At 39.9% G+C, this 26,451-nt stretch overlaps 1 protein-coding gene across 2 annotated transcripts in view; it reads right to left on the reverse strand.

Annotated features, from left to right (window-relative positions):
* The window catches only part of NALCN (sodium leak channel, non-selective), a 356,507-nt gene that overhangs the window by 26,875 nt on the left and 303,181 nt on the right, over positions 1-26,451 (reverse strand). For both annotated transcript variants that reach the window (XM_075265321.1, XM_075265319.1), the window contains 12 exons: positions 23,349-23,405; positions 14,159-14,279; positions 13,946-14,077; positions 12,366-12,533; positions 10,603-10,707; positions 8,989-9,095; positions 7,434-7,554; positions 7,239-7,337; positions 4,978-5,071; positions 2,935-3,041; positions 1,757-1,831; positions 998-1,117 (listed from right to left, as the gene is read on the reverse strand). In XM_075265321.1, coding sequence (XP_075121422.1) covers positions 998-1,117; positions 1,757-1,831; positions 2,935-3,041; positions 4,978-5,071; positions 7,239-7,337; positions 7,434-7,554; positions 8,989-9,095; positions 10,603-10,707; positions 12,366-12,533; positions 13,946-14,077; positions 14,159-14,279; positions 23,349-23,405 — 1,306 coding nt within the window. The remainder of the gene's footprint in view (positions 1-997; positions 1,118-1,756; positions 1,832-2,934; positions 3,042-4,977; positions 5,072-7,238; positions 7,338-7,433; positions 7,555-8,988; positions 9,096-10,602; positions 10,708-12,365; positions 12,534-13,945; positions 14,078-14,158; positions 14,280-23,348; positions 23,406-26,451) is intronic.

Genomic DNA, 26,451 nt, shown 5'->3' on the forward strand with positions numbered 1-26,451 from the left:
GCGGGTGTCTTCTTCAGGTCAAGCAGGAGGTGTCCAGCAATAGCCTTAGAACCAAGTCAGTCTATAGTGCGGAAGCAGCAATCAGTGCATCACTAATTCAGGTCCCCTAGTGGGACATCACTAAAAACCACTGCAAGGCACAGTGTTCTACACCACTATATGCTCTCTGCAGTCAGGAAATTGCTGTTTTTTTAAATGCAATTTGCCGTGAATTAATTTGGATCTAATCAAATTGCATCAGAAAATTTGGCGAGGCTGCCGGATCGAATTTTTGAAAAATTGGCTCATCTCTAATCATTATGTTTATCTAGAGTGAGGTTGTTTCAAAGATACTTACCTGTAGAGGTGTTCCCATCTTGTCATGTCACGGGACATCACAAACTATAGCAGGGTTTCATTCTCTGGGACTAAAAGCCTATGTCTAGTAAGCTTGTTCCTCACACAAAGATGCTCCTGTCCAACCACTGTGCAAAGAAAACGTGGAGGAGCTGCAGCCCATAAAGGGGTTCTCCAGGAATTGGCCCCAAATTTAAAAAAATCTCAGGGTACCTGCCCTGATATACTTTATATCTGCACCTTCCTAAGTAAGATGTGAGAGATTTTTTGCCTATATTGGTATTATTAGTGTAAAAAGTAGAGCTGAAGGCAGGGCCAGGTGGAATTAGAAGCAGGAATATATCAGGGCAGGTTTCCTGCCATTATATTTCATTTTTCGATTAAAGTTTCTTCCTTAGGATGGTCTCCTCCTTAGGGAGTCTCATCATTTGGACCCAAAATAGCAAAATATAATTCCATGGTGGTGAACCCCTTTAATTCTGAAATGTATGAAAGATCTACGACTGAATACCAAAAAGTATACTGAAGTGAACAAAAGATACAGACACTTTTCTATAGTACAGCTAGAATTAGAGTTGTGGAGTCAAAGAGACTCATTCTAGATGTTCCTAGGAACACTATAGTAAAGACATGAAAGCTAAAAAAAGAAAAGGCATCTTACTAGTAAGGCAAAATGAAGTATAACCCAAATAACTCCAAGAGACGTCACCAGCAAGTCATAGCGATTCCTTCGACTTTGCCAAAATCCAGCTGGTGACATGGCTGTTATCTTCATTGTTACCTTTACAACAGAAATCAGTTCATTAATAAAAAAGAGAGGCATCTTGCCAAAACTTCAACTGACAATGGAAAAAAATCAGCAGGGCACAAAATGTAATTTACATGACAAAAATATATTATAAAACATAATACTAACATTATTTATTAATAAAGAGCCATCATCTTTCAAAGCATAATTACAAGAGACAGTATGGTTGAAACAGGCAGGTGAGGATTGGTCCATAATGCAACCAACAGAATTGCTTAGGTTGCCCTATGGCATAATTTTTTTTTTTTAATCGGCTGCTTCCTACTGTAATATTCCATCAGATTGCTGATGATATTTAATCCACCCATCCCTGCTCCTGTCCAGACCTGCTTCTCTTTTGGCCTCCAGGGGAAGTGGGGGATGGTGTTGGCAAAGAGGGGGCAGGGCCTAAAATTTTGATTAGTTTGACCTCCAGACAAAATTTTGCTTGGGGTTCCAAAAATGACACGTCCGCCTCTGGGCAAAAGATGGTGACACTTTAAATAATTTTATAACAAAATACTGGTAGCCATTTCTGAAAAATCTGCACAAATTTTCAGCCACTGCACAGAAAATACACCTGTATATGTAATTCTAGGCTGTTACTATCTACACAAAGACAAAGTACATTACCTCCAAAACAAAAATGAAGGTGAAAACTACAGACATTGTTGCAAGAGGCACAGTCACTGGATCAGCCTTATCCCACTGGTAAATAAAAGAAAATCATGTTTCATTCTGTTCAGAACTACAAACATTTAATACATAAAGATTATAAAGAATATGGAATTATATCTTCAAAACACATCATTAAATAATCTGTAAAGAAAAACTGAGCAAGTAAAATGTGGAGGAAAATAACCATAACCAACTTATGTAATATAATATGGCAGTCCACTATAGTGATTGCCACAGGTCTGTAAAGAAAAGAAGTCAGATCACAAAAACATCTTCTTATGTCGCTGGAAGACACAGGACCTAACCAGTAATACTTACAGCATAAATATATGATTGGTGGAGGGCTGCAGGACCACTTCCGACTCTTGAACTATACAAAACATGGGGCTGGAAGAATATACTGTAGTTCTGTTTCCTGTATAGTCACCAGATACAGTACAGGTTCCAGCCCTGTGTCATGTATACTACAGGTGTCTGAAGCATCCCCGAACTACTGATTGGTACAGGGGACATTTGTTGGCCCTCCACTTTTCATGTATTTATGGCCTGGGGCCAGAACAGACTACGGGGAAAGATATTCTGGACAACCCCTTTAAATGTGATAAAATGTGCCCAAATTGCGCCAACATTTTGATATATCTGAGCTCAAAGTAAGCCAACTAATAGGTGATAGAAACTTAAACAGTGTAAAGTTGCAGCAGATTTATCATCCTGCATCAGTCACTGTGATAAATCTGGGACATTTTCCGACTTCTAGACTTTCAGTCTAAGTTTACACTAACTAATACTAACTCTGGGTCAATTTGTATTGAACAAAGCAGCCCCATTATCTGGCACATATTGGAAAACTAATATTCTTGGAGGTACATTTTAAATATCTCGGACCCCAATGTCTTGTTTCTGAGAGTAGAAGCAGCTGGAATCTATATTGTTCTTTTTGCTTTCCTTATAAACTGTTCCTGTTCCTTTCCCTTGTCAGTATGAATAGTAGGTCTTGCTAGGAGCAAATTCCCTTTTTCACGAAAGAGGTCTTATTTGTATTACATCCTTACAGTTCAGTTACATCACACAATCATGTCTTTGTTTGCATGAGAGCATCTTAGGAGAAGACCACGACTTCCAATATAACATACCTTTACAGACAGCAGAACAGACTGTGCTAGGACAAGTACTGCTATAGTCCTCTTGAAAAATGGATGTTGTGTTATGTCATACATACGTGCTCTGAAGCCATCATTATCTAAGAAATTAATGCCAATGAAATAAGACAGGTGAATGTATTTTACCAATACATTTACAGTATAAATACAGACAAAAAACAAACAAACATGTCCCTATAGTTACAGTGATGACTAGGAAATCAACAAAACCTTTATATTGTAGGTTCCTTGCTGATGACCATGGGTGAGATCTGTGTGCTATTCGTGTTTTTCACAGATAGCACACTGACCCATTCATTACCATGAGGCGACCTGAAGCGACCGCTTCAGGCAACGCTATGCTGGGGCCCTGGGGGAGGGCGGCATTTTTGCTGACCTAAGCCAGTCCAGGAGAAGCTGTCCTGGACTGGCTTAGCGTCACCGTCACTGAGTGGTGGATTGGGGCGGCCCTGTGGACGCAGCGCTGCTCCAGCGGCCTCCCCTCACGCTCAGGCAGACAGCAGGTCCTCTCCCTGCCTGCTCTCTGCCTGCTAACAACGCTCACTCTGCTCGGCCCCGCTCCCTCTGCTCCGCTCCACCCCCTCCTCCGGGGGAAGGGGGCTTTCTGACGTCCGTCTCAGGCAGCAGAAACCCTAGGTTCACCCCTGCTATGGGCACATGCATATGACCATACGAGCCGTGAGTCCGTACTGCATCATATAGAACAGGTCCTATTCTGTTCAGTTTTTATGTTTTATAATTGGAGGCATAATTTAACCCCTTCCTGCCATTTTTTTTGTTTTCTTCCATTTTCATTTTCTCATCCACTTGGAGCCATAACTTTTCTTTATTTTTTTCATCAACAGGCCTATTTTTTTTTTTACAGGACAGTTGTATTTTTTAATGACTCCAAACTGCTCATTGCCATATCAGGGAAAAGCTAATATCTCAGCAATGAAGGCACCAATCAGAAAGCAGAAAAAAATTGTTTATTCACATGATCCCCAGGTATCAGTAGGGACTGTACTGGTGACAGACTCCATTTTAAGACTACTCCATCTCTAGAAAGCTCCCACCAGCAAAGCATTGTTCTGGTTTAAATGGCACATGGGAGCTTTGTCAATCATACTTCATAAATACTGATTACTGATCTAGAAAAACAATAGGAACGGTATTTACACTTTAAGTTTAATTTCTAGAACAGTCATATGGACATGCTTTATATGAAATACATCAGTTGCTCATCAAAATTATTACGGAAATGTAATATCTTATGAAAATATTCACATTTCATCTTCATCTCTAGTAAAGTGTATCTACACTTTAAGTCTATAAAGTAACCATCTCCTGCCTAGAACACACCATGGAATTTAGCTATTCATTGAATTTTGTAATGTAATATGTAAGAATACAGTGCTTGCCAGGCACCCGTATGATAATTAGCCTACAAGTACATTATGGAGCGTGCATTAGTCAATGTAATCAAATTTGACCGTTTTTTGTTAAAGCTTTCAAAGAACTGTAAGCTTTCCACCAGAATATTGTGAATTTAAATTACCATCAATTACTAGGATTATTCTGCACATATTATAAAAATGAGCAACTGCAAGTGTTAAACAGCAGTCGTACTTGTAGAGCCATGGGAGGTAGCCAGTCAATGTGCTCTCTTTCACGCCTCTCAAACTACTTATTAGCATGCTCTTTGCCTCTCTTCAAGCTGACACATACATATTACCCAAAAGTATACCCCCAACCAATTCATTCAGATCCTTCTCTAAACATTATGGAAGACAAAACTAGTGTAGCAACCAGCTCTGTTCATAGAACATAATGTGAACTGCAGCTCTATTAGGCAAAGAATAATATATAGAAATTGCCAGCACAGTAGTAGCAATACCACAAGTCAGACATTTCCCATTGATTTCCTGCTAATTGTGTTTACCTTTCTTTCTGTGTTTTATAAGTTGCTTTGACAAAAATAAGAGGATGGACAGCATGCAAAACAAATGAGCCGCACACTATTAGACGAATGAATACCTGGACGAGGAGGGAGATGGAGTGGTTGAGCTATCTTCAATCTGCTTTTAAGGTCTTCCCATCTCCTTTGATCAACAGTTAGTAGAGCAGTTCCCTGGGATTAGAGATATATGACAGTCATATAAGCCAGATATAAAAAGAAAGAGAACACCAAAGCCAGGAGAATTCTATTATTTATGGATTACAAAACCGACAAAATGGAATAAAACACAAACACATAAAATACATTCTTAATTTAGTAATAAACAAAAAAAAGCCATAAATTCATAGGGTGAGACAATTAATACATCCAACATTGTAAGACACAATATTTCTGTTTGGGGAGACAACACTCAAAGGAGGGGGGATGACAAAGTAAGTGAGACTAAGAAGCATTTATTCATACATAAACACAGAGGGGTGGATATATTTCCAGAAAAATTATTAAACGATTACAAAATATGTATAAGTAATGAAAGTAAATGAATAATGAATACACCTGCTAAATTCATAAAAATGTAGCTGCCCAAGATAATAACTTATACTTCTATGGTAAATAGTAGTTTACAATATATGTAGGATCCATCCTGCATAGGTAGTAAATATTGCACAAGACAGTAAATGCATATGTCCATCACTACCAAATGCTGCATGAGTCAAATATTGCACATACCCATTGATGTATAGTGCCAAGGTGTCCTGGTCTTGACACCACACAATACTTCGGCTGCACCTTGGTCCAGGGTGCGTGGTGTCAGACCAGGACATCTTAGGGCTATACATCTATGGGTATGAGCAATATGTATATCTGCCACAATACTGGTAAAAAAAAAACCCTCAATATCGTAACAGTGTATATAAAATTACCTCTGCAAAAATGTGTGAAAAAAATGAAAACAATGAAAGTAAAATATGATCTAGAATGGAAACAAATAAATAAGTTTGTTTAATAAATCGATTGAAAAGCGGAATGAGCAAGTGAGTTGTAAGTGAGAGGTTGTCTATAGTAGTGTAAGGAGAATAATGGATAGATAGGTAAATATGAAATCTAAATGGAGAATAGCTATGTGTATATGATGAACGATAATGGGTATATGTACATTTGATAAGGTCAAAGCCGTGTTTATGATTGACCAATAATCCTGGGTAACTTTCGTCGTCCTAATTAATTAGGCTGAGTGCCAGGCGGTGAAGAAGTCACACCACTCTATGTTGGTATTAGTTCCTCTCTCAACCAAGAAGGAAATACTGATGCACTTTTATTTAAGACCACGGGGGTTAAATAGTAGCAGAGAAAGGAAGAGTGATAACAACAACATAAGTTTTCATATTCATCACTGATTGGTATAGTACATTTCAATCAAACAGAAAAAGGTTAAGCGGTTCCATATATATCCAGCTACTGCGTGGTAACCTTGGGGAGCTGTCTTCTGGCAGCAAGCCAAGCATTTGTTTTTCTTGCACCCCACCTAGATGCAGGCGCCATCTTATCATATAACATTATACCAGTTTCAAGCATAAGCAACTATATCTAACATTCAGCTTTAAAGGATAACAATGTTTTTCATACACTACATGATTATAGCCTTAACACATTCATAATCCTAGGTTTTTTTTGTAAGTTTTTATTTGCAATCTCAACTCCAGTAAACACTTATAGGATTAATTAGAGGAGAGATTGTGAGCCAAAACCTGTCATCTAACATCAGTGTCTGAACTTACACATGTTCTTTTTGCATTCTCTTGTAGTTCAATGCAGGAGCGGCCTCCCAAAAATGGCCGCCAGCCGGCATTTGCACTTGGCTCTGCTGGTGTCTCACTGGCAGAGCCAACTGCGCAGGCGTCTGAGGTGACGCAGGAGGAAGACGGCAGAGAAGAGCAGGATCCAGCCGAAGATAGAAGCATCGCAGGATCGTACTCTCGAGCTGCAGTGGGGACGCCCCCATCGCATTTTCAGTGCTAGGGCCCGCCTCCGTCGCTGCGAGAGAACTAATTTGCATACCGGTAAAAACCGGCATTTCTAAGGAACGATGCGGTGGAGATCACATCTAAAGGTAAGAGACAAATAGCCTTTCTAAAGGCTATTCCGACGTCTTATCCACAAAAAAAAGAGGTTTTAATTGTAGAATCCCTTTAAAGTAGAATTATTATATATTAACTATAATAATTCTGAACTTTTAAAGATAAGAAAAACTGATCAAAATTGTTATGGTAGTTTTTCATTCTTGTAAACTTTTTTTGTAATGCAGTTGAATTACATATTTAAGACAATGAAATGATACCTTGTTTTCATTGAAATTCGCAATGACCACACCAACAAAAAGCGTAAGACCTATCATGCAGCCAAGAAACACAAACACGTGAATGTATATTCCATGTATCTGCAAAGAGAAGTAGGTTGGAGTATATTAATATATATGATATGTTACTATACAGTATATATAATGTTTAGCACTATACAGATTCTATGAACTTACTGGTCCAACACGATGAATAATAACATCTCGGACTTCTACCCAGCCTTTTAAAGAAAGCACCTCAAACAAAGCCAGCATAGCATTTCCGACATTGTCAAAATTGAAGTTTCGAGGATTTGCCCTGTGAATTTTAAGAATTACTAGTCATGTACAGTATAGTAATTACAATTTGAGTAGGATATAAAACATTATTAGAGCCAAAATCACAAATGAAATAGCATGACTTTCTATGTTAGACAGTGAATTGGTTGAATAGAAGTAACCTTTAAGCTTAACCTGAAATATGGAGCTATTTACAGCAATTAAAGAGAAGCTTTCCCCAAGCTAACCCTGCCCTGAACACTCACAGTATGCCATATGCATGAAATTATTGTTGGATGAATCTGGTGATTTTGGCAGGAACAATGATTTCCTGTGCATGGGGTTGTCCTGGTATATCACTTGACTACAGATGTGAAGGGAAATAAGGATCAGGCAGTTGGATTTCAACATGTCCCACCATGAGGAGAGATAAACCTTGCTAGATGGCAAGACTTATTCCTCTTTTCCCATTTAAGACACAAGCACTCTCAGTTGAACATGCATGTGTATTGGGAAAGCGGGGTTTTAGGGCTGGGGGTTTATATAATATGCATGGCTCGGGTAATGCTATGTTAACTTTTAATGACAGATCTCTTTCTATTTATCTATAGGGAGAGATCTGTCATTGATAGTGAGCTGACAAGAGATGTCCAGAGGATAGTTCTGTTTGAGCCTGGCACAGAACTCTGGCCATGATTTTTCCTCTAAAACGCAATGCTTAAAGCGTAACTAAACTTCTGGAAAATTTTTGATTTTCAGACAGTATTTGTGTCATTAATACATTTTCTAATATACTTTATTAACAGATGGCTGCTTTCTGTGAAATCCTGCATTTTCACTTTTTCCTTGCTTTTTTATTGAGAGCTGTTCCTGCCTCTCCCTGAATGTTACTGTGTACAGAAATACTGGGGCTGTGTAAGATGTACAGAAAGCGAGGGTAGAGGATGGTCACTTCAAACAGATATATCTCAGACATTTTCAAATGTACAAACTTGCTTTTGGTGTCGTATAAAACAGGGTTCTATTCCTTCATATGACACTAAGGTTATAGTGCTATCTATATTATTTCCATTTTTATTATTTATATTATTTCCCATCCTGCATTCAGCTTGTCCCCTTGGGCAGTGTGATTTGATCCCTCCCAGTGTCAGTTGATCCTCCCACTTCCCAGAGGGAGGAGCTGAATGCAGGATGGGCGTGTTTAGTGATGATGCAGCAGTGCTCAGTAATAGAAGAAAACTCCCTTGTGCTTCAAGATCCTCATTTGAGTAAATAAAGTGTTCTATGCATCCCTGGAGCTCTGAAACATAAGAAAGGTATCGTTTTTATTCTGCTAACAGCTAATAGACTCCCTTTAAAGCTGGGATAGATTATCCACTGTGTGTGATGCAAACAGGAGAGTAGAGAATAATTTACTGCTAAAACTATTTCTCTTTCTCCAATTGAACAAAACTAAAATTGCTAGGTTGCTTACCAAACTCGTGGAACCCAAAATCCTGGCTTCTTTTCTCCTGGTTTTAACTTCAGATTGAGATTTTTAGACACACTGACATTGATTCTAAATATTCCATGGCACTTTTCCTGAAAAAAACAAAACCTAAGTCATATATAGTGTGCACTATTTTAATTTTACATCACTAGGCTGATATGGCAATAATGATCTGATAATGTTATATTACAGTTTGTACAGATTTAGACACAGGCAGACAAGCAAGATGACTCCCGCACATGTTGATAAAAGTAATTGCTGTTACCAACAAGTAAAGTATTGACATGGGTCCTGGTGCAACTGTTTGTGCCCCCCTATACAACTTTTCACGACAATCAACCATATATTTTAGCAACATATGGTATTTCCTTTCATTCAAGGCCCAGACCCCCATGAGGGCATGTTCACAACATATCTGCATACAAAAACTATCTATCATTCACATTTCCTGACATTGCACCACACACAGTAAGGCCGGGTTCACACGATGTATTTTGGCACGTAATGTGGCACGTAGACGCCGCGGGAGCTTTTGCGGGCCGTATAGTACCGTATAGTACCGTATAGTACCGTATACGCGGCGCTATTTTGCGGCCGCCGCAAAATCATGGCCGCAAAATAGCGCCGCGTGTACGGTATCAGCTCCCATTGAAAACAATGGGAGCGTATAAGTGAACCCGGCCTTACGGTTGGTTCACACTAGCATTTGGGGACTCAGAATCCCTCTGACTTATGTTGCTGATAAACTGCTACTTTTGACATTTTCTGCTTTTTGACAGTGGAAGGCTGTGTATTACATATTTTCTCACTCCAGAGCACTAGAGGGCAATACATACATTAATAATACGTACAATAAAAATACATTTTCGATGCACAGATTCCCAACCATCAAAAGAAATCAGATAGGTGTTAAAAAACATTTAATCAGCCATAGTGTGTTGTGGATGACCTGGGGGCCCACTGGCTTGTAAGCCAAGTCACAGCTGGGACCCCTACAGTTACACCAGTATTGAGTATGTTAATAAACATAGTTATTCATACATTATAGATGATCATATGTTTACTGAATATATTCATAAATATTTCTTCAGAGTACCTTTATTTACATTCATAGGTAGTTCTCACATGGACAAAATAATTCCCAATTTTTCAGGCGTACCGAAACAGCTGTTGTTATTGAGCGTGTGAGAGATTGCATTCAACACGGGATGATTTTGTTTTTACATATCGTTTTGGAACAATTGTTCCTATGTAATGTTATTTATAATAATTGATTCATTCATGCTTCTCCTGAGCCAGAAATAGCCTTGCAGCAAAATGTAGATTTAGTATAACCTTTCTAAAACTTAAGTTAATGCTATGGCCCCATGTATTGACATGCTGCAATTTAAAATCGCAGCATTTCACTGTGGATTTTTTTCCCTAATGGCAAATCCATTAGGAGTTTGTATGGCAAACAATGGAGTTTGTATGTTCAGCCCGTGTTTGCGTGGCTTTCCTCCAGGTATTTAGGTTATTAGCCCTACTTGGGTAATATCCGTAAAGCGCTGTGGAATATAATGGCACTATATAAGATAGAAAAATAAATAAATAACTTACTCGGGTCTCAATAGTTGGATCGTTACATTTGGCAAGCTTTCCCGCAAATAGCTGGACACCAAAGCTGGCGAACACTAGCATCAACGTCAACAGAAGAATGGATACCTGAAAGTACACAGACATTAAGAACATAAGTTACTTAAAGCACAAGTCAGAAAATATTTTGAACAAGCTCTTTGAAACTTAAAAATTGATTGTTTCTTCTTCAGATAGACTATCAGTGTTAGAGTTGTAGAGGTATATACCATAGGGACCCCTGACAATCAGCATAATGAAGGGGTCACAGTGTACACTGCAGAAACAGAATGTATCACAGAATTTTTTGTATTAATTCAAACAAGATATCAAATCAAATATATCACTTTTTCTAATTTGATTTTCATTTCTGATGATAGATTTTTTTCTCTCTATTTTCTGCACATGGTTATGGGGTCTGCTATCTTGCCTGATCTTCTCTACTGCTCTGTTAACAGCTTTTAGCGATATACTTTGCAGCAGGGCAATAGGTAGCAATAAACTGGAGCTGAATCACTGAAGGCTATAAGATAGTTTTGTAGCTTAGGCCTGGCTCACATCTGCGTTTGGCATTCCATTTGGGGAGTCTGCTTAAGGATCACCCCCCGAACAGAATACCGAACGCAATGACAAGCGGTGAGCTGATGAAAACACACGAACCCCATAAACTATAACATGTGGAGAGAAAAGTAGTTCATGAAGTACTTTCCTCTCCGCATGACTTGTGCAGACACTATGCGGAAAACACACGGACCGCATTAGAGTCTATGTGGTTTCATTGCTTTTTCCTTTCAGTATGTCTTTGTAGAATGGGAGGAAATCCACACAAGGGGTAAGTTCACACTGAGTTTTTGGTCAGGATTTTGAGGCCATATTCACCTTAAAAATCCTGACCAAAAAGACAGCTCCCATTGAAATCAATGGGAGCTGCTCAGGAGCTTTTTCCTGGAAAAAGAAGCGAAGTACTCATTCTTCAGGCTGTTTCGTCATTCATTGGGCCTAATCTGGAGAGGAGTGCGCGGATACCCGGCTTTAGGACCGGAACCTGAGGTGGCCTTCGCCTCAGGATCCGATCCAAAAATCCCCGTGTGAACTTACCCAAAACACAGGTAGAACATACAAACTCCTTGCAGATGTTGTTCCTGGCGGGATTCGAACCCAGGACTCCAGTGCTGCAAGGCTGCAGTTCTAACCACTGAGCCACCATGTTGCCCTCCTCAATTGTAATTCTGTCTGCGAAGTAAATGAGGCAACTGCTGCAAAGAAACCCCCTACAAAATTGGAAGGAGTCAGTCTATTATTGGGCTTTGTGACCAAATAATATAGAAAATTCAAAATAAATCCATTGAACATTCTTAAAAAATATGTTTAACATACAAACCTGATTTAGAAAAAAAGATAATTTTCTGGTGACACATTCCCTTTATAAGGACTATGATTTATATAGTATGTCTGTAAAAATCGATAGATCCAATGAGATAGTTATGGCACATTTATATCATTAGAAAAGTTGCAGATTTCTGAATTTTCAGTTGCCACTTTTTACCAAGGTTTAAAGTGGTTAAAGGGGAGAATGAGATAAAAAGTTAACAAAAACAACAACCACCATTCAGTGTGCCATATGGGAGGCAGGACTCAAAGAAAAACCAAGACATCTTGTTCTCTGCCGTTACACAAGTTTTAGCTCAGTATATTTATGCTTCAATTTTCTGAATAAAACAATACCGCTATAAAAGCTTTGTACATACCAGAAATATTTCCTTGAAGCCGCTAAAAAGTTCACGCACAACTTTTCTCATTTGAGGGACAAGCTTGAATATACGAAGAGGTCTCAAGCAACGTAATACCATTAAAAGCTGAGTTCCAGATTTAGCTGGAACATTGTGAGGCATCCAGCATAAGAAGATCAGACTGACCTGAAAACCATTTATAGATGTACTATTAGCACTACATTCAAATGTCACAAAAATAATACGATATAGGACGATAAGCACAGTTCAAGTATGTATTGTGAGGACTTGGCTGTATGCACTTAGTATATGACGGATACACGTGAGTCAGAGCCTTTATTCTTGTTTTATGACCTTATAAATGGTGAACAAAATAATTTCATGTTGTACCTGGTTGTCAGAAGTGACAACTGCTAAAACAAGCTAATATTTTGTCTAATGCAATAAACTAACAGTGGGTGTTTTTGAGCATTTGTCAGAAAATCAATGCTGACCTACTCCTCAATGTTCAATGTTGGAGACTAGTATTCTACATTTCCTGATATGCTATGCAGTGGTATAACTACCATACAGGCAGAGAATTCAGATGATATGGGGCTGGCACTGATCTTCTGCACCCCATTACTAATTGACTGCATTTTCCTGGAGCTACCACTAGGGGGAGGAGAGCTTTCTGTGTGTTCAATGGTAGCTGTATTAATTACTATGCACGGAGCTCCCCCTATTGATGGGCACAGGTAGAAAGTTTTATCACTCAGAGCTGTATTGGGAATATTTATCAATGTATTTATATCACTTGTCTGGTATAAATAAATTAAAATATGGGAGCTAATTTGTCCAATGCATGGCAAAAGCAGCACTTGTTGGTGTATGTCCATAAAATGGCGACTTTTGCCCTGTTTGCGTCACACTTGCCACTTTTCTTAAATGTGGGCAGAAAGGCTGAAGGGCTTTACACCCCAATATAATTACTGGTGCAAATAATGGCTGAAATATCCGACAATCCCTAGCCAATGTACATTTCAATTTCCTGTGCACAGACCACTTAAGATGCTCCAAAATTATTAAGAAACCTTTTAAAAATTTCAGAACATTTACCTCCAACGTGACTGTTCATTATGACTGGCACACTATATTCCAGTCCCATGGTGTTTAGAATAAGCACCAAATTAATAAAGCACCTGAGTGATGTGTGAGTGTGAATTCTGTGACTTTATAAAGAAATAGTGGGGGGCCCTTACTATATTTCGCTGTGGAATCCTATGATATCCATGCAGGACCCTGATGTACTGTTTATTAAACCTCTTGTTGACAGAACCACTGCTCTGTATATACAGTATTTTTTTTTCTTTCTGTTGCTTAAATACTGGTGCTCTATAGAACACATCACCACTACATCAGTTCCTGTCCCCATTTAGGTTTACAATGTATACTGTGTGTGTGTATATATATATATATATATATATATATATATATATATATATATATATATATATATTATTGCTATACAAGCGGTACTGGATACTGCCTCCCTTTTGAAGCACATAAGGTAATAGATTGCTAGAAACATTTGCATAGGATAAAACCTGCTTACTCACCAGATAAATGAATATGTCCATAACACCTCCAAAGTCCCTTATAACAGCTGTGGGAGTGAAAAATAAGCCATCTGCCATAATCTTCAGGTTTAGTTCAATGCTCATGAATATCACAAAAACATACTCCGCAATCTAAAACACAAGCACACAAAGATCAGCAAATTGAACAACGGTAAATGAATTCAGAGAGTGGAGAAACCTGTATAATTGTACCTGTAAAGTTGGGGTGTGCATTACCCTTCTGAATGGGGACTCAAACATCATGGAGATGCAGGAGCATATGGTGACTACAATCATAACCCAGTCCAGGTACGTCACCAGCCCGAGTAAGTCACTGCCAGGACACAGAAGCAGCTTAGTTTACCTTGTATATTCAAAATGTACTATTGTGTTCTTTACAAATCGTGTACATGGAATACTAGTCACATAATGTATACATGATGTCCATGAACAATGATAAAATCATTTACTTCCAAAAACAAATCAAAACCATTGTGGCAGGAACTACAATTTACTGTAACTATGGAAACAAACTAGCATTTCATTTATACCTTCCGATGGTAAAGAATAATAGGTATTCATTAACTGCCAAAATAGGAACAAATGCTTGTCTGGACGATGTCAAGCTGAAGGTTTTATCGGGTATTAGTTTACTGTATGTACTATGGTTACCTAAAGACGCTCCATAAGGTTTGTGCTATGGAAGTCTCTACATACAAGTGATTATTATTTACTGTTTAGGGGAAAGCCTATAGAATGAAGGCATACACATGATAAATGGGAAGGAGTAAAGTTCTCAGGAGAAATGGGTTCTCTAGGTGCCCCATATGTTTGCTTTGAATGGAGGACTTCATTTCCTGTATACCAGGCATGTCAAACTCAGGGTACCCCGAGGGCCACATGAGTAACAAGAGGTTGTTGCGAGGGCCGCACACAGCAGCTAATGTCACACACGTATTTTAACAGCAGTCATGAAAACAAGATATGAAGTAGTAATATGTAACAGCAACTAATATATTTAACAAAAATACAGCAATTAAAAACTAAACATTTATTTGCTATCATTTTTTTCAATCTTTTTTAGATTATAAGTGATCAGTCAGCCTTGTTCTGTGAGAAGATTTTGTTAGTTTCATAAAAGAAAATTATCTCTTTACATATACACCCTTCATCTGCCCCCAGATTCATGTCCCCTCCACCTCTGCCCCCAGACTCATGTCCCTCCCATCTCTGCCCCCCAGATTCATGTCCCCTCCATCTCTGCCCCCAGACTCATGTCCCCCCGTCTCTGCCCCCCAGATTCATATCCCCCCGTCTCTGCCCCCCCAGATTCATATCCCCCCATCTCTGCCCCCCAAATTCATGTCCCCCATCTCTGCCCCAGATTCATATCCCCCCATCTCTGCCCCCCATATTCATGTCCCCCATCTCTGCCCCCAGATTCATGTCCTCGCCATCTCTGCCCCCAGATTCATGTCCCCCATCTCTGCCCCCAGATTCATGTCCCCCCATCTCTGCCCCCAGACTCATGTCCTCCCATCTCTGCCCCCAGATTCATGTCCCTCCATCTCTGCCCCCAGATTCATGTCCCCCATATCTCTGCCCCCAGATTCATGTCCCTCCATCTCTGCCCCCAGATTCATGTCCCTCCATCTCTACCCCCAGATTCATGTCCTCCCATCTCTGCCCCCAGATTCATGTCCTCCCATCTCTGCCCCCAGATTCATGTCCCTCTCATCTCTGCCCCCAGATTCATGTCCCCCATATCTCTGCCCCCAGATTCATGTCCCTCCCATCTCTGCCCCCAGATTCATGTCCCCCATATCTCTGCCCCCAGATTCATGTCCCTCCCATCTCTGCCCCCAGATTCATGTCCCCCCATCTCTGCCCCCAGATTCATGTCCCTCCCATCTCTGCCCCCAGATTCATGTCCCCCATCTCTGCCCCCAGTGCCGTCCTCTCCATCTCTGCCCTCAGTGCCGTCCTCTCCATCTCTGCCCCCAGTGTCATGCTGTCCCCTCCTTCATCTGCCCCCAGTTTCACGTTCCACCTCTACGCGTACACACATTAAACTTTCTCTCTCTCTCTCGGGCTAGTTCACACGTGAACTGCCCGCACGGGTTTTGACACCGAGAGAGACGCGACAAGCCGCGTCTCTCTCTGGTCAAAACCCGCCTGCCACCACCATCGCGGTCGCGGCTTTCCCCTCCGCTGTCGGCTCAAATGAATGAGCCGACACAGGAGGATGCTGCCGGCTCAACCCGCGCGGCTTCCGCCTGAAGAGTTAGACGCGATGTGACGTCATCACGTCACATCACGTCTACACAGCAGCGAGTAGCCACGAGAGTATTGCACCTCTGCGGCCCACACAAAAGTCTCAAACTTTGTCTCAAAAGTTTGAGACTTTTGTGCGGGCCGCAGATATGCCTGTAAAGGGCCGCATGCGGCCCGCGGGCCGCATGTTTGACATGCCTGCTGTATACAATGCAACAAAAAACGGATAAGTGACTCAGTACTTGTTACTTTACAGTACATAGCACATGTCCATTTGTGGAATTAAAAATGATATATAAGTCAGTGTGTGGGGTCATATGTACCTGACATTTATTTTCTACAGTGTTCAATACTTGGCTTACCTGCTTTGTGTATGGGGAGTATGAAGCACAGTAGTCTGACATCCCCCCAAATCTACCCCTCTGCCTGATGTCACAGCACCTATGTGTGTTCACATTAAATGCTCTGTATACTGTAGGCACAAGCTCACCAGTCGATATTCTGTCTTATATGTGTGTCATTAGGTTTGTTCTGTTTCATTTATTTATTTTTATTTATTTCAGTTTTTGGTATTTTTTATCTTCTTAGGTATATTAAGTTTTGCTGTCATACATGTTGCTGATGTTATTTTTTGATATCAGCATAACAATCCATTTTTCTGACAGATAAGGTGCAACAAACAATGAGGATGACTAACAATGACGATGAGAGGGAAAGAGATAACTTTTTTTTAAATTATATAAAATATATATGTAGCACACACTGGTTATGTCTGTTACATGCTCTTTATACATCTCCTCCCTCTCCCTTGCTTGCTTTAAGGGGTTATCCAGCTTCCAAAAATTATCTGCAAATACATCCACATTAGTGCTAAATACTTACTGTTTCCTTGTGCAGACTTTTCTTAGCTTTATTTTGCTTGAGACTTCTTGTATCACTGTTATTTACAAGCAGTGAATCTATGACATTCCTTCTGACTTTGGCACTGGCATAAGCACCCGACTAGCATGAACATTTCCTAGCGCAGACTAATAGACAAACATTTCTAAATCGCTTTTACTATGGAGACTGATAGCACAGGGAGCATAGGGGAATTAGTGGCTGCCATTTTGGTATTTGAGAGGATACCAGAGCACCCAGAGAAGAGTCACGTAAACATAGAGAGAACATACAAATTTCATGTGGATGTTACCCTTGGTTGGATTCAAACCCATGACACAGCAGAACGATATAACCTACCTATAACTCATTTAAGAAAATTACACAAAAACAAATGTATTTATTATTATTATTATTATTAATAAATGTAATAGATTGTAGTTTTATACAGTATGCTGAATAGCACTGTAGCAGTTTGATGATCATCAAAACTATTTATCCCTTAGGCCGAGTTCACACGGAGTATTTTGGCTCGTAATGTGGTACGTAGACACTGCGGGAGCTTTTGCGCTCCAATTGTTTTCAATGGGAGCCGGTACCGTATACGCGGCGCTATTTTGCGGCCGTGATTTTGCGGCGGCCGCAAAATAGTGCCGCGTATACGGTACCGGCTCCCATTCAAAACAATGGGAGCATATACGGCCCGCAAAAGCTCCCGCGGCGTCTACGTACCACATTACGAGCCAAAATACTCCGTGTGAACCCGGCCTTAGTGTTCCACATTGTTGTGCAATCTCCAACCTTAAAGGAATTGTGTCAAGTTTGCGACAGAAAAGCTGTAGATCAGTGAAGGTCCGACTGATGGAGTCTCCACCGATTACGTGATTGCCTATGTGATTGCAATGTGATTGGCACATTTCTCCTCTATTCAACTCTATGGAACCCCTAGCGATAGCTGAGCGGGGTCCCCTTTACTGGGACTCCTACGAATCTACATCTTATCCCCTGTCCTGGGCAAAACCCCTTTACTGACCACCTGTTTGGTCCTTTGAGTTGAATTAAGGCCCTATAAGGCCATCGTATACAAGTAATCTACCATTATCAGGAGCCTCTTCATCCTTTTGTACTGAACCCTTTCTGTGCACACGCTATTAGTATGATTTAACCCCTTAAGGACACAGCCCAAAAGTATGTTAAGGACCAGGCCTGTTTTTTCAAAATTGACATGTGTCACTTTAAATGGCAATAACTTTGAGACACTTTAACTTACACAAGTGATTTTGAGAATGTTTTCTCGTAACACATTATACTTCATGTTAGTGGTAAACACTAATCAATATTTTTGTATTTACTTATTAAAAAAATAGGAAATTTGATGGAAATTTGGAAAAAATTGCAATTTTCAAAATGTGAAATTCTCTGCTTTTCAGGCAGATAGTTATACCACCCAAATACAGTAATAAATAGTATCTCCCATATCTCTGCTTTATATCAGCATCATCTTTTGATTGTATTTTAATTTATTTTGAACGTTACAAGGCTTACAAGTGTAACAGCGATTTTCCAGATTTACAAGAAATTTAACTATGTTTGTTTTACACACTTTATTTATTTATTTATTTTTTAAACTTTTTTACATTTGTGCTGTAAGCACACTAGAACCTGCGATCAGAGAGGATCACTGGTTCTATACTAACTATAGACTTGCAATACACGTGTATTGCAGTCTATAGAGGAAGCTAGCTATGCAGATGCATAGACTAGCTTCCACTCGTCCTGGCATCCAAGGGGTTAACCCTCCCCCCATCGGAGCTCGCTCCGATGGAGGGAGGGATTAAGGAGCATCGTGTAGCTGTAAATTACAGCTCACACAGACTCCTGATGCTGCCGGCAGACTGCTTTATAGCCCGGCCAAACCCCTAGGGTGCCATGATCACTATGGATCGTGGCACCTTAAGGGTTAAACAGCGGGGGTCGGTGCAATCACTGTCCCTGCTGCTACAGGGGAAGCCTGGCTGTCAGATACAGCCGGCCTCCCGTGGAGATCGCACGGGCTCTGCTTCTGAGCCCGTGCAATCTCAATCACGTACAGGTACGTGGGAATGCGGGAACTAACCACATTCCCTGACGTACAGGTACGTGATTTAGCGTTAAGGGGTTAAGGACTCCATAGTGCTACGTAAAATGTTTGTGGATTTTAAATTCTGATAGAGAACTAATAATATCTGTGGAATTTCTCACAAAATTAAAGATAACAAAATAAATACTATAAATAACTCTGAAGATAATGACCTATAAAATAAAAATTGACACAATTGCTGTAATTAGATGCTGGACTGATTAAACTGGGACGAGCTGTGTATGACTTTCTAGACAATGAAGACTTCCTTGTCATGTGGCTTTAGGTTCTTATCTTAGTGATACACAGTATGGACCTGCTAGGGTTCTTCCCGTTATGGTATAAGCCATTAATTATATTTCCCAAGTGACATCAAATGCTCTTGCCTGATATGAATTTCTCTGACATAGAAAGAATCCAGGCAATTTCAGTCCATTACATGGATTAAGCCCACATAAGGAGAAAAATGTGCTACAAAGTACTTTGTCTTTACTGCAACAAAATCTGTTCCGTTTATGAAATTCTGACAGATTACGGCTGTAGAAACTTGTATGAAAGACTATTATGGGATTTGTTATTAAGAGTGGATGAAAAGGAAGATCTGTGGAGATGGATTGAGCAGACTAAACAGAAGATGAAGGAAAGGAAGAGAATAATGAACATTATCAAACCGATATGAGGCTTGGCAAATAGCTTCTGGACACAAACTGTAAAGGAACAGATGAGAATAAAGTATATGCTGAGCCCCAGACCACTGTAATATGATTGCAGGTTTATTGCTGAATTATCTATGCATGCAAGTACCATGCAGTGAATAGGAAGGAAACAGGGTCATTCCTGTATACTTCCTGTTCTAGATGATGGCTTTACCAAAAATATCACTGCAATTTATATACAGTGAAATGAGGTCTGCGATTTTGTTGGAAACATAGATTCCCTAGAGACAAGTGATGTTGGAAATATCTGGCTAATGCTAAGGCCAGGCATACACATTAAGATGAATGTAATCCTAGAGCAGTGGTTATTAACCTTGTTTGAGGTACCGAACCCACCAGTTTCATATGCACATCCACCGAACCCTTCTTTAGTGATAAATCAAATATGATTTATTTCCAAATTCAAGAAATAAGTATATTTTTTTTACTGGTACACAAAATGAACCGTACATATGGCCTAGCGTTCGATCGAACCACTGTCCTAGAGAGTGCTAGACTGCTCTGCAACTGCGCTTCTCAGGCTGGGTTCTGTGTTGGAGTCTTGGTTGGAGGATCAACGAAAATTGGCAGAGGAAAAAGTCCTGCAAGAAGGACTTTTCTCTGGTTTCATTTATAAGACAGTAGACACCCAACAGACACTGTTGTCTGTGTGTAACTGCTGTTTCAGTGGTCCAGCTCTCTAGGAGAGCCCAGCGCAAATGTGAACCTAAAGTCACTGAGTCCATTAGCATTCTTTGGGACAAGGGATGCTCGCACTCTTTTGTTGCATAAAATTTCCAGATGAGTCCTTGGAGAGATTAAATGTATTTAGGGTTAGTGAATTAGTACTCTTGTTAGGGCGGGAGTTATTTAGGGAATCACTAAGCTATAGTTTAGGTTGTAATAAGGACTGCACAACTCCTATTTCCTCGGAGAGATGGTACTCTGCTACATGAATGTTGATATATCTGTTGGTTTCGCTCCCTCTGTCCAGGTCCACTATTACATGAGTGAGACTGTTTCATTTAATATTTGTTGTTTAATATATATATATATATATATATATATATATATATATTATTCCCTAGTAAAACTAACTAACTTGGAGTACTGTTTTCAAGCCAGTTTATTTGCTGCTTTTTGATTTTTAAGTATATGACTTTCTTAAAAACTAACCAGAGGAGTAACTAGCAAAGGTCAGGCCCCATAGAAACTTTTGACTGGGGTCCCCCAGCACCCACACAATATAGCACCCCTCTACTGGATTTCATGCGCTATAGAGCCTAGATTATTGGCCCACACATGATAAAATGCCCCCTTTACTGATACACCACTGAATAACGCTCCCTTTACAGACACCCATGCTAACGCTTCCTTTACAGGCACCCACACAGTATAACACTTCCTATCATGCTCCCACACGGTATAAACATCCCCTATACTAGCCCCCATAGGATTTACTGCTCCAATAATGGTATAAGGCACCCTTTATGGGCAACCACGTACTACAATGCTACCTTCACCGGCCCCATGTGGTATAACACTTCCATTACCAGTGCCCACACTTTGTAACACTCCCTGTAAAGGCCTCCACACAATATAATGCCTCATTTATTGGCCCCCACATGATATAATTCCCCCTTTTCTTGGACCTCAAACAGTATAACACATCCTGTATGGGTCCCCACCAGAATATAATACTCCCTTTACCAGCACCCATGCAGTATAGCACACCCTTTACCGGCTTCCACTTGGTATAATTTCCCTTTTTTCAGTCCCCACATGGTTTACTGCCCCTCCAAAGGTATAATACCCTCTTTATTGACCTTCACACAATATAATGTCCCCTTTACTAGCTCCCAAAAATTATAATGCTTCCTTTAAAGGCCCTTAAAATGTATACTGCCTAATTTACTGGCCACACACAGTATATTGCCTACATGTTACATCCCATACAGTTTGCTGCCTCCTTTACTGGCCTCCACATAGTAAATGCCTTTTTATATATGCCCCATTTGCTGCCCCCCCCCCCACAATATATGCCCCCTTTACAGGCTTCCATGTGGTAAAGGTGACTCATAGTGACTTTAGGCCACTACCTGCTTTACTGTCCTCCACATAGTAAATGCCTTTTTATATATGCCCTATTAACTGCCCCCACACAATATATGCGCAGTTTACAGTCCTCCATATGGTAAAGGCGACCCATAGCGACTTTAGGCCACTACCTGCTGGTATCTTCAAGGAGTAATGGCTTTTTACTTCTCGATCCCTTCTCCTGTCCTCTGGCTTGCTCCATCTTTGCTTTCCCTTCAGTCTCTGGTAGGTCCAGTGCACCACACTGAATAGAATCAGCCACGTTGTGTGGGAAGCATAGGGTCCGCGGGGGGGGGGGGGAGGGGGGGAGTAAGCAGGAGGGAGACGATCCCCCTATGGATGTCGGCCCTAAAGCTGCCTCTAGAGCTTTAATAAATAAGCTTCGAGAAATTGTTATAGAGAGTAAAGAGAACATATATGGGAATTCTCAAGTCATCTCTTTGATTCATCATTGCTATCTGAAACCAGCGGATCCAAACTACTATTTTAAAGAATGAGGATCTTCCAGAAATGTATTTGTCCAATTGAGCAAAAGATGTGCGATTTAGTATCTAAAGCCTATTTTCCCTTCTACGTTATTTTCTCATAGGCTATATCATAGATCACATCTCTCATCAACTGTGGCTGATTTAGTATAGCTATAACCGCAGCCTTTAGGATTAGGAATGGCAGCACCTGTACCACAGGACTTTGGGCAGGGATTTTATATTTTGTACGGAGGCTGTACTGTATATATTACGTCTACAGCTCAATACTGTAAAGTGTAAGGTTATGTTTTTCATTATGCTGTAATAAAGATGTGGACATTTTTCACCAGTTTATTGATTCTGTGTAGGTTTATGGAACGTAATGTAGTTGGTATTATTGGCTGCTAGCTGGCCTTGGTCCAGTTTGCAGTCAAAGCAGTCAAGAACTGTGTATAGATTATAACTTTTATATACAATGCGCAGCTGGAGATGCTTATGGTATAACTACTGAAGAAATTTGGATAGATGCTTATAAATTGGAACTATGGCAAAATTGTCGTTTTTTTTTAGGTTATGATTATGTGAATGGTTCAGCCTACCTACGCAGCACTGTACAGAGAGCTACTCTTAGGCTGGGTCCACATTAGCGTTTGGCTTTTCGTGCAAAATCAGTTTTTGAAACTGTCTCAAAATCCTCAAAAACTGATTTCAAACGGTTCATTTTAAAACTCATTGATTTCAATAGGTTGTAAAAACCATCCACAGTTGTTCCTTTGGCGCATTTCCGTCTAGTATCCGCTCTTTTGGGTGGAGAAAAAAAGACAGACTTGTAGGACGAACTTAATGCAGAGTATAAAAATGAATGTACTTACTATAGTTGATGGTATTTTGTATTTTTCACGGCTCCAGTAATAGGATCTGTTTTTGAGCTGCATAAAACATGAAATACAGCAAAATAAGCCACAATATTTCATTCTAGGACAGTTTTTAAATTTAAATTAACAAATTAAAAACATTCTACAATGCTGTTATTTAAGTTTATAATAAAAACCAGTGCACAGATGTGTAAGATATCATATACATGAAATAATAAAAAATTACAATTGAATGAACAAAATGTTAAAATTCAAACTATGACATAGGGAGAAAACGTAGTCTTATACACCATGCATATACACTGTCTACCAATAAATATTTGGACACCTGTGGTAGAATAGAAAAACAACATTTATTCATATTCAATAGTTGGTAGAGCCCAGCAGATGCTTCCTTACGAATGGTATTGATCGACACAATACTCCTGGATGCCTGGTGAAACTCCTGGTGTATGTGAGCCATCGGTTGGGTGCGGTTTCTCTGGCCAGCACTCATCTCTCATCTCTATCTCCCAGGTTCGGGGGGCTGCTGACTCGGAGCACATTCCGACAATCACCATTCACCTTCCACTTCGTAATCACATAGGCCACCGTTGATTTTGGGTAATTCAGTTCGCTTGCTATGTCCCTTAAGGATCGACCATTTCTGTGGTACCCCACAATTACCCCTTTCTCGAAATTGGACAACTCTGCACTTCATGGCATCTTGCATGCGACTAATACCAATGCATTAATGCCAATGCTGTTTCCTATTTAATGGCTGAAGGCGTGACGTACATCATGATCGCAGATATCTTCGTTTGCATGGGTGTCCAAATACTTATTGGTATACAGTGTATAACTGCAGCCATTAATGTTTAAAGGGGTTCTCCAGCTTCCAAAAATCATCTCCAAATACATTCATAGCAGTACTAAATCCTGCTCCCTTGTGCGCCCTTGTCTTAGCTTTATTTTACTTGAATCTGCTTGTATTGCTGTTATTTACATTAAGTGAATCTGTGAACAAACTACAGTTCCAATAATTCCTCTCCCTGCTCTCACTCCCTGTGTTTTCTGCTCACAGGAGGGAGGGGGAGTGAGCTTGAAGGAAACATCACAGGACATGTGGCCTTAGATGTGGCGGTGATTTATTATCTAGGATTTCATTGTAGGGGACAGTGGAGAAGGGAGGGGTACACACAGAGTGATGCATCATGGTACATGTAGTTTGTTCACAGATTTACTGCATGTAAATAACGGTGATATAAAGAGTCTCAATGAAAATAAAACCAAGAAAACAAGGGAACAGTGTGGATTTCGTACTGCTGTGGATATATTTGCAGATAATTTTTGGAAGCTGGATAACCCCTTTAATATAATGCTGAGCTACTCCAACAAGTAGAGTTGACGAATAGAATTAAAATGGAAAATTCTAATGAAATCCATCCCATGAAAACATGATACCACACTGCAGATACTGGTCCATTTCAGATATTCAGTAAGAAAATAAGACAAAGCATTTTTAAGCAAATTTTAAAGCTGATATAATGTGGAGATGTGTGAAAGAGATTTTATCTGGCAGCTGTGATATTCTAGGCTTCTGTCTATAAAGAATAAAAAGCAGCCTTAACAAAAAATATTATTAAGAGTGATAACAGCAGAAGGAAATGAAAAGCAGATAGATATGGGTGTTAAATGAAAAATACAACAAGACAAACAAGTTCCAAAATTGCAACATCTTTTTTGCCATCACTACCTAGAATACTTTCTATCTTAGTTTTTATGTTTCCAGTGACAGAGAATGATCTTGATCTTAGTAAACTTTAGTACAAAGTCTTAGCTGTAAGGAAAGTGCTGCCTGACAAGGGACCCCAGAAGAAAGAGAGGTCAATACTATAAATATAATCTAATGAGTAGATCCAAGTTTCAAAGCGCAAGATCAACCGAAAAGTCAATCACTTCTATAAGTAGATACATAGGAGTCTCTGGAGACTTGTAACACATTAATGGCTCTATAGGATACAAAAGAATCACAATCCCTGGGGATCAGCTACAGGGTCTTTAGCGTTCCAGTCTGAAGACCCAGTAGGGCAGCAAACTACTGTAGATATAAGTTTTCAACACTCCTGGTAGAAGATATAAATGTTGTTTCTAAGGGCTAGTTCCCACGTAAAAACAGCCTGGCTTATTTTGGTCCCGAGGCGTTTTTTGGAGCAGTTGGTAAAAATATGATAAAATGCCAGGCGGTTTTCCCCTCCCCTAAAGTGAATGGACTGTAAAAAAACGCTAGACGTTTTCGGTCGCATTTTTTTTGCAAAAAAAACCAAAAAAACGCTAGGCGTTTTTCGCCTCCCATTCACTTCTATTGCTTTCCTCAGTCGGAATCCGCCTGAAGAAAGGTCATGGCGCTTCTTTTTTCTGCTAGCAGCAAAAAAACTGCTAGCAGAAAAACAAAATCTAGCAGTCTCCATAGACCACCATTGTATGGAGGCAGATTTTGAGGCGAAATCTGCTGTCAAAATCTACCTCATTGCCCCCGTGTGAACTAGCCCTAAGAGTGTGGACAAGCAACCTGCCTTGCCCATGCACTTTACTAAATGGTCAGCCATTTTCCCCTGCATCTTCAGTCAATTACTAGAGGTTTCTGATAACTGACTGAGGGTGATCAGCAGATTTTTGGGTTTTAACAGGATTTGTCTTGATCAGATATTTTAGATATGTTCCGTAAATAGATAAAATACAGTAAAAGGACTAGGCACACTTGCATACATCCTAAACAAAATATTGGTTTGTGTGTGTACTGTATGTGTCAACAACATGAAGTTAGGAAATTATTCTAGCTTTTCCCCTGTTGTGTGAGGACCTCTTGACCTTTTAAAAGTCAGGTTGGGACTATAAATCAACCGTTATACAAAAGCTATTATTCCAGAATTATCTCTGCATAGCTGAAAAGGTTAGAGAACAAGTAGCATATTTAACTCTGGGCGTTCCATTTATGTGCACTTCTTCCTAGAAATAAATGTCACTGGTTTTGTCTGCATACACAGATCCATTGCAGGGCAGCAAGTTTGCACTTTCATTTTTTTTTTTTTTTAGAATTCTGCCTTACGTAGAGTAAGGT

Source organism: Leptodactylus fuscus, chromosome 2, assembly GCF_031893055.1.
Source record: "Leptodactylus fuscus isolate aLepFus1 chromosome 2, aLepFus1.hap2, whole genome shotgun sequence".
In the NCBI taxonomy this organism is placed as follows: domain Eukaryota; kingdom Metazoa; phylum Chordata; class Amphibia; order Anura; family Leptodactylidae; genus Leptodactylus; species Leptodactylus fuscus.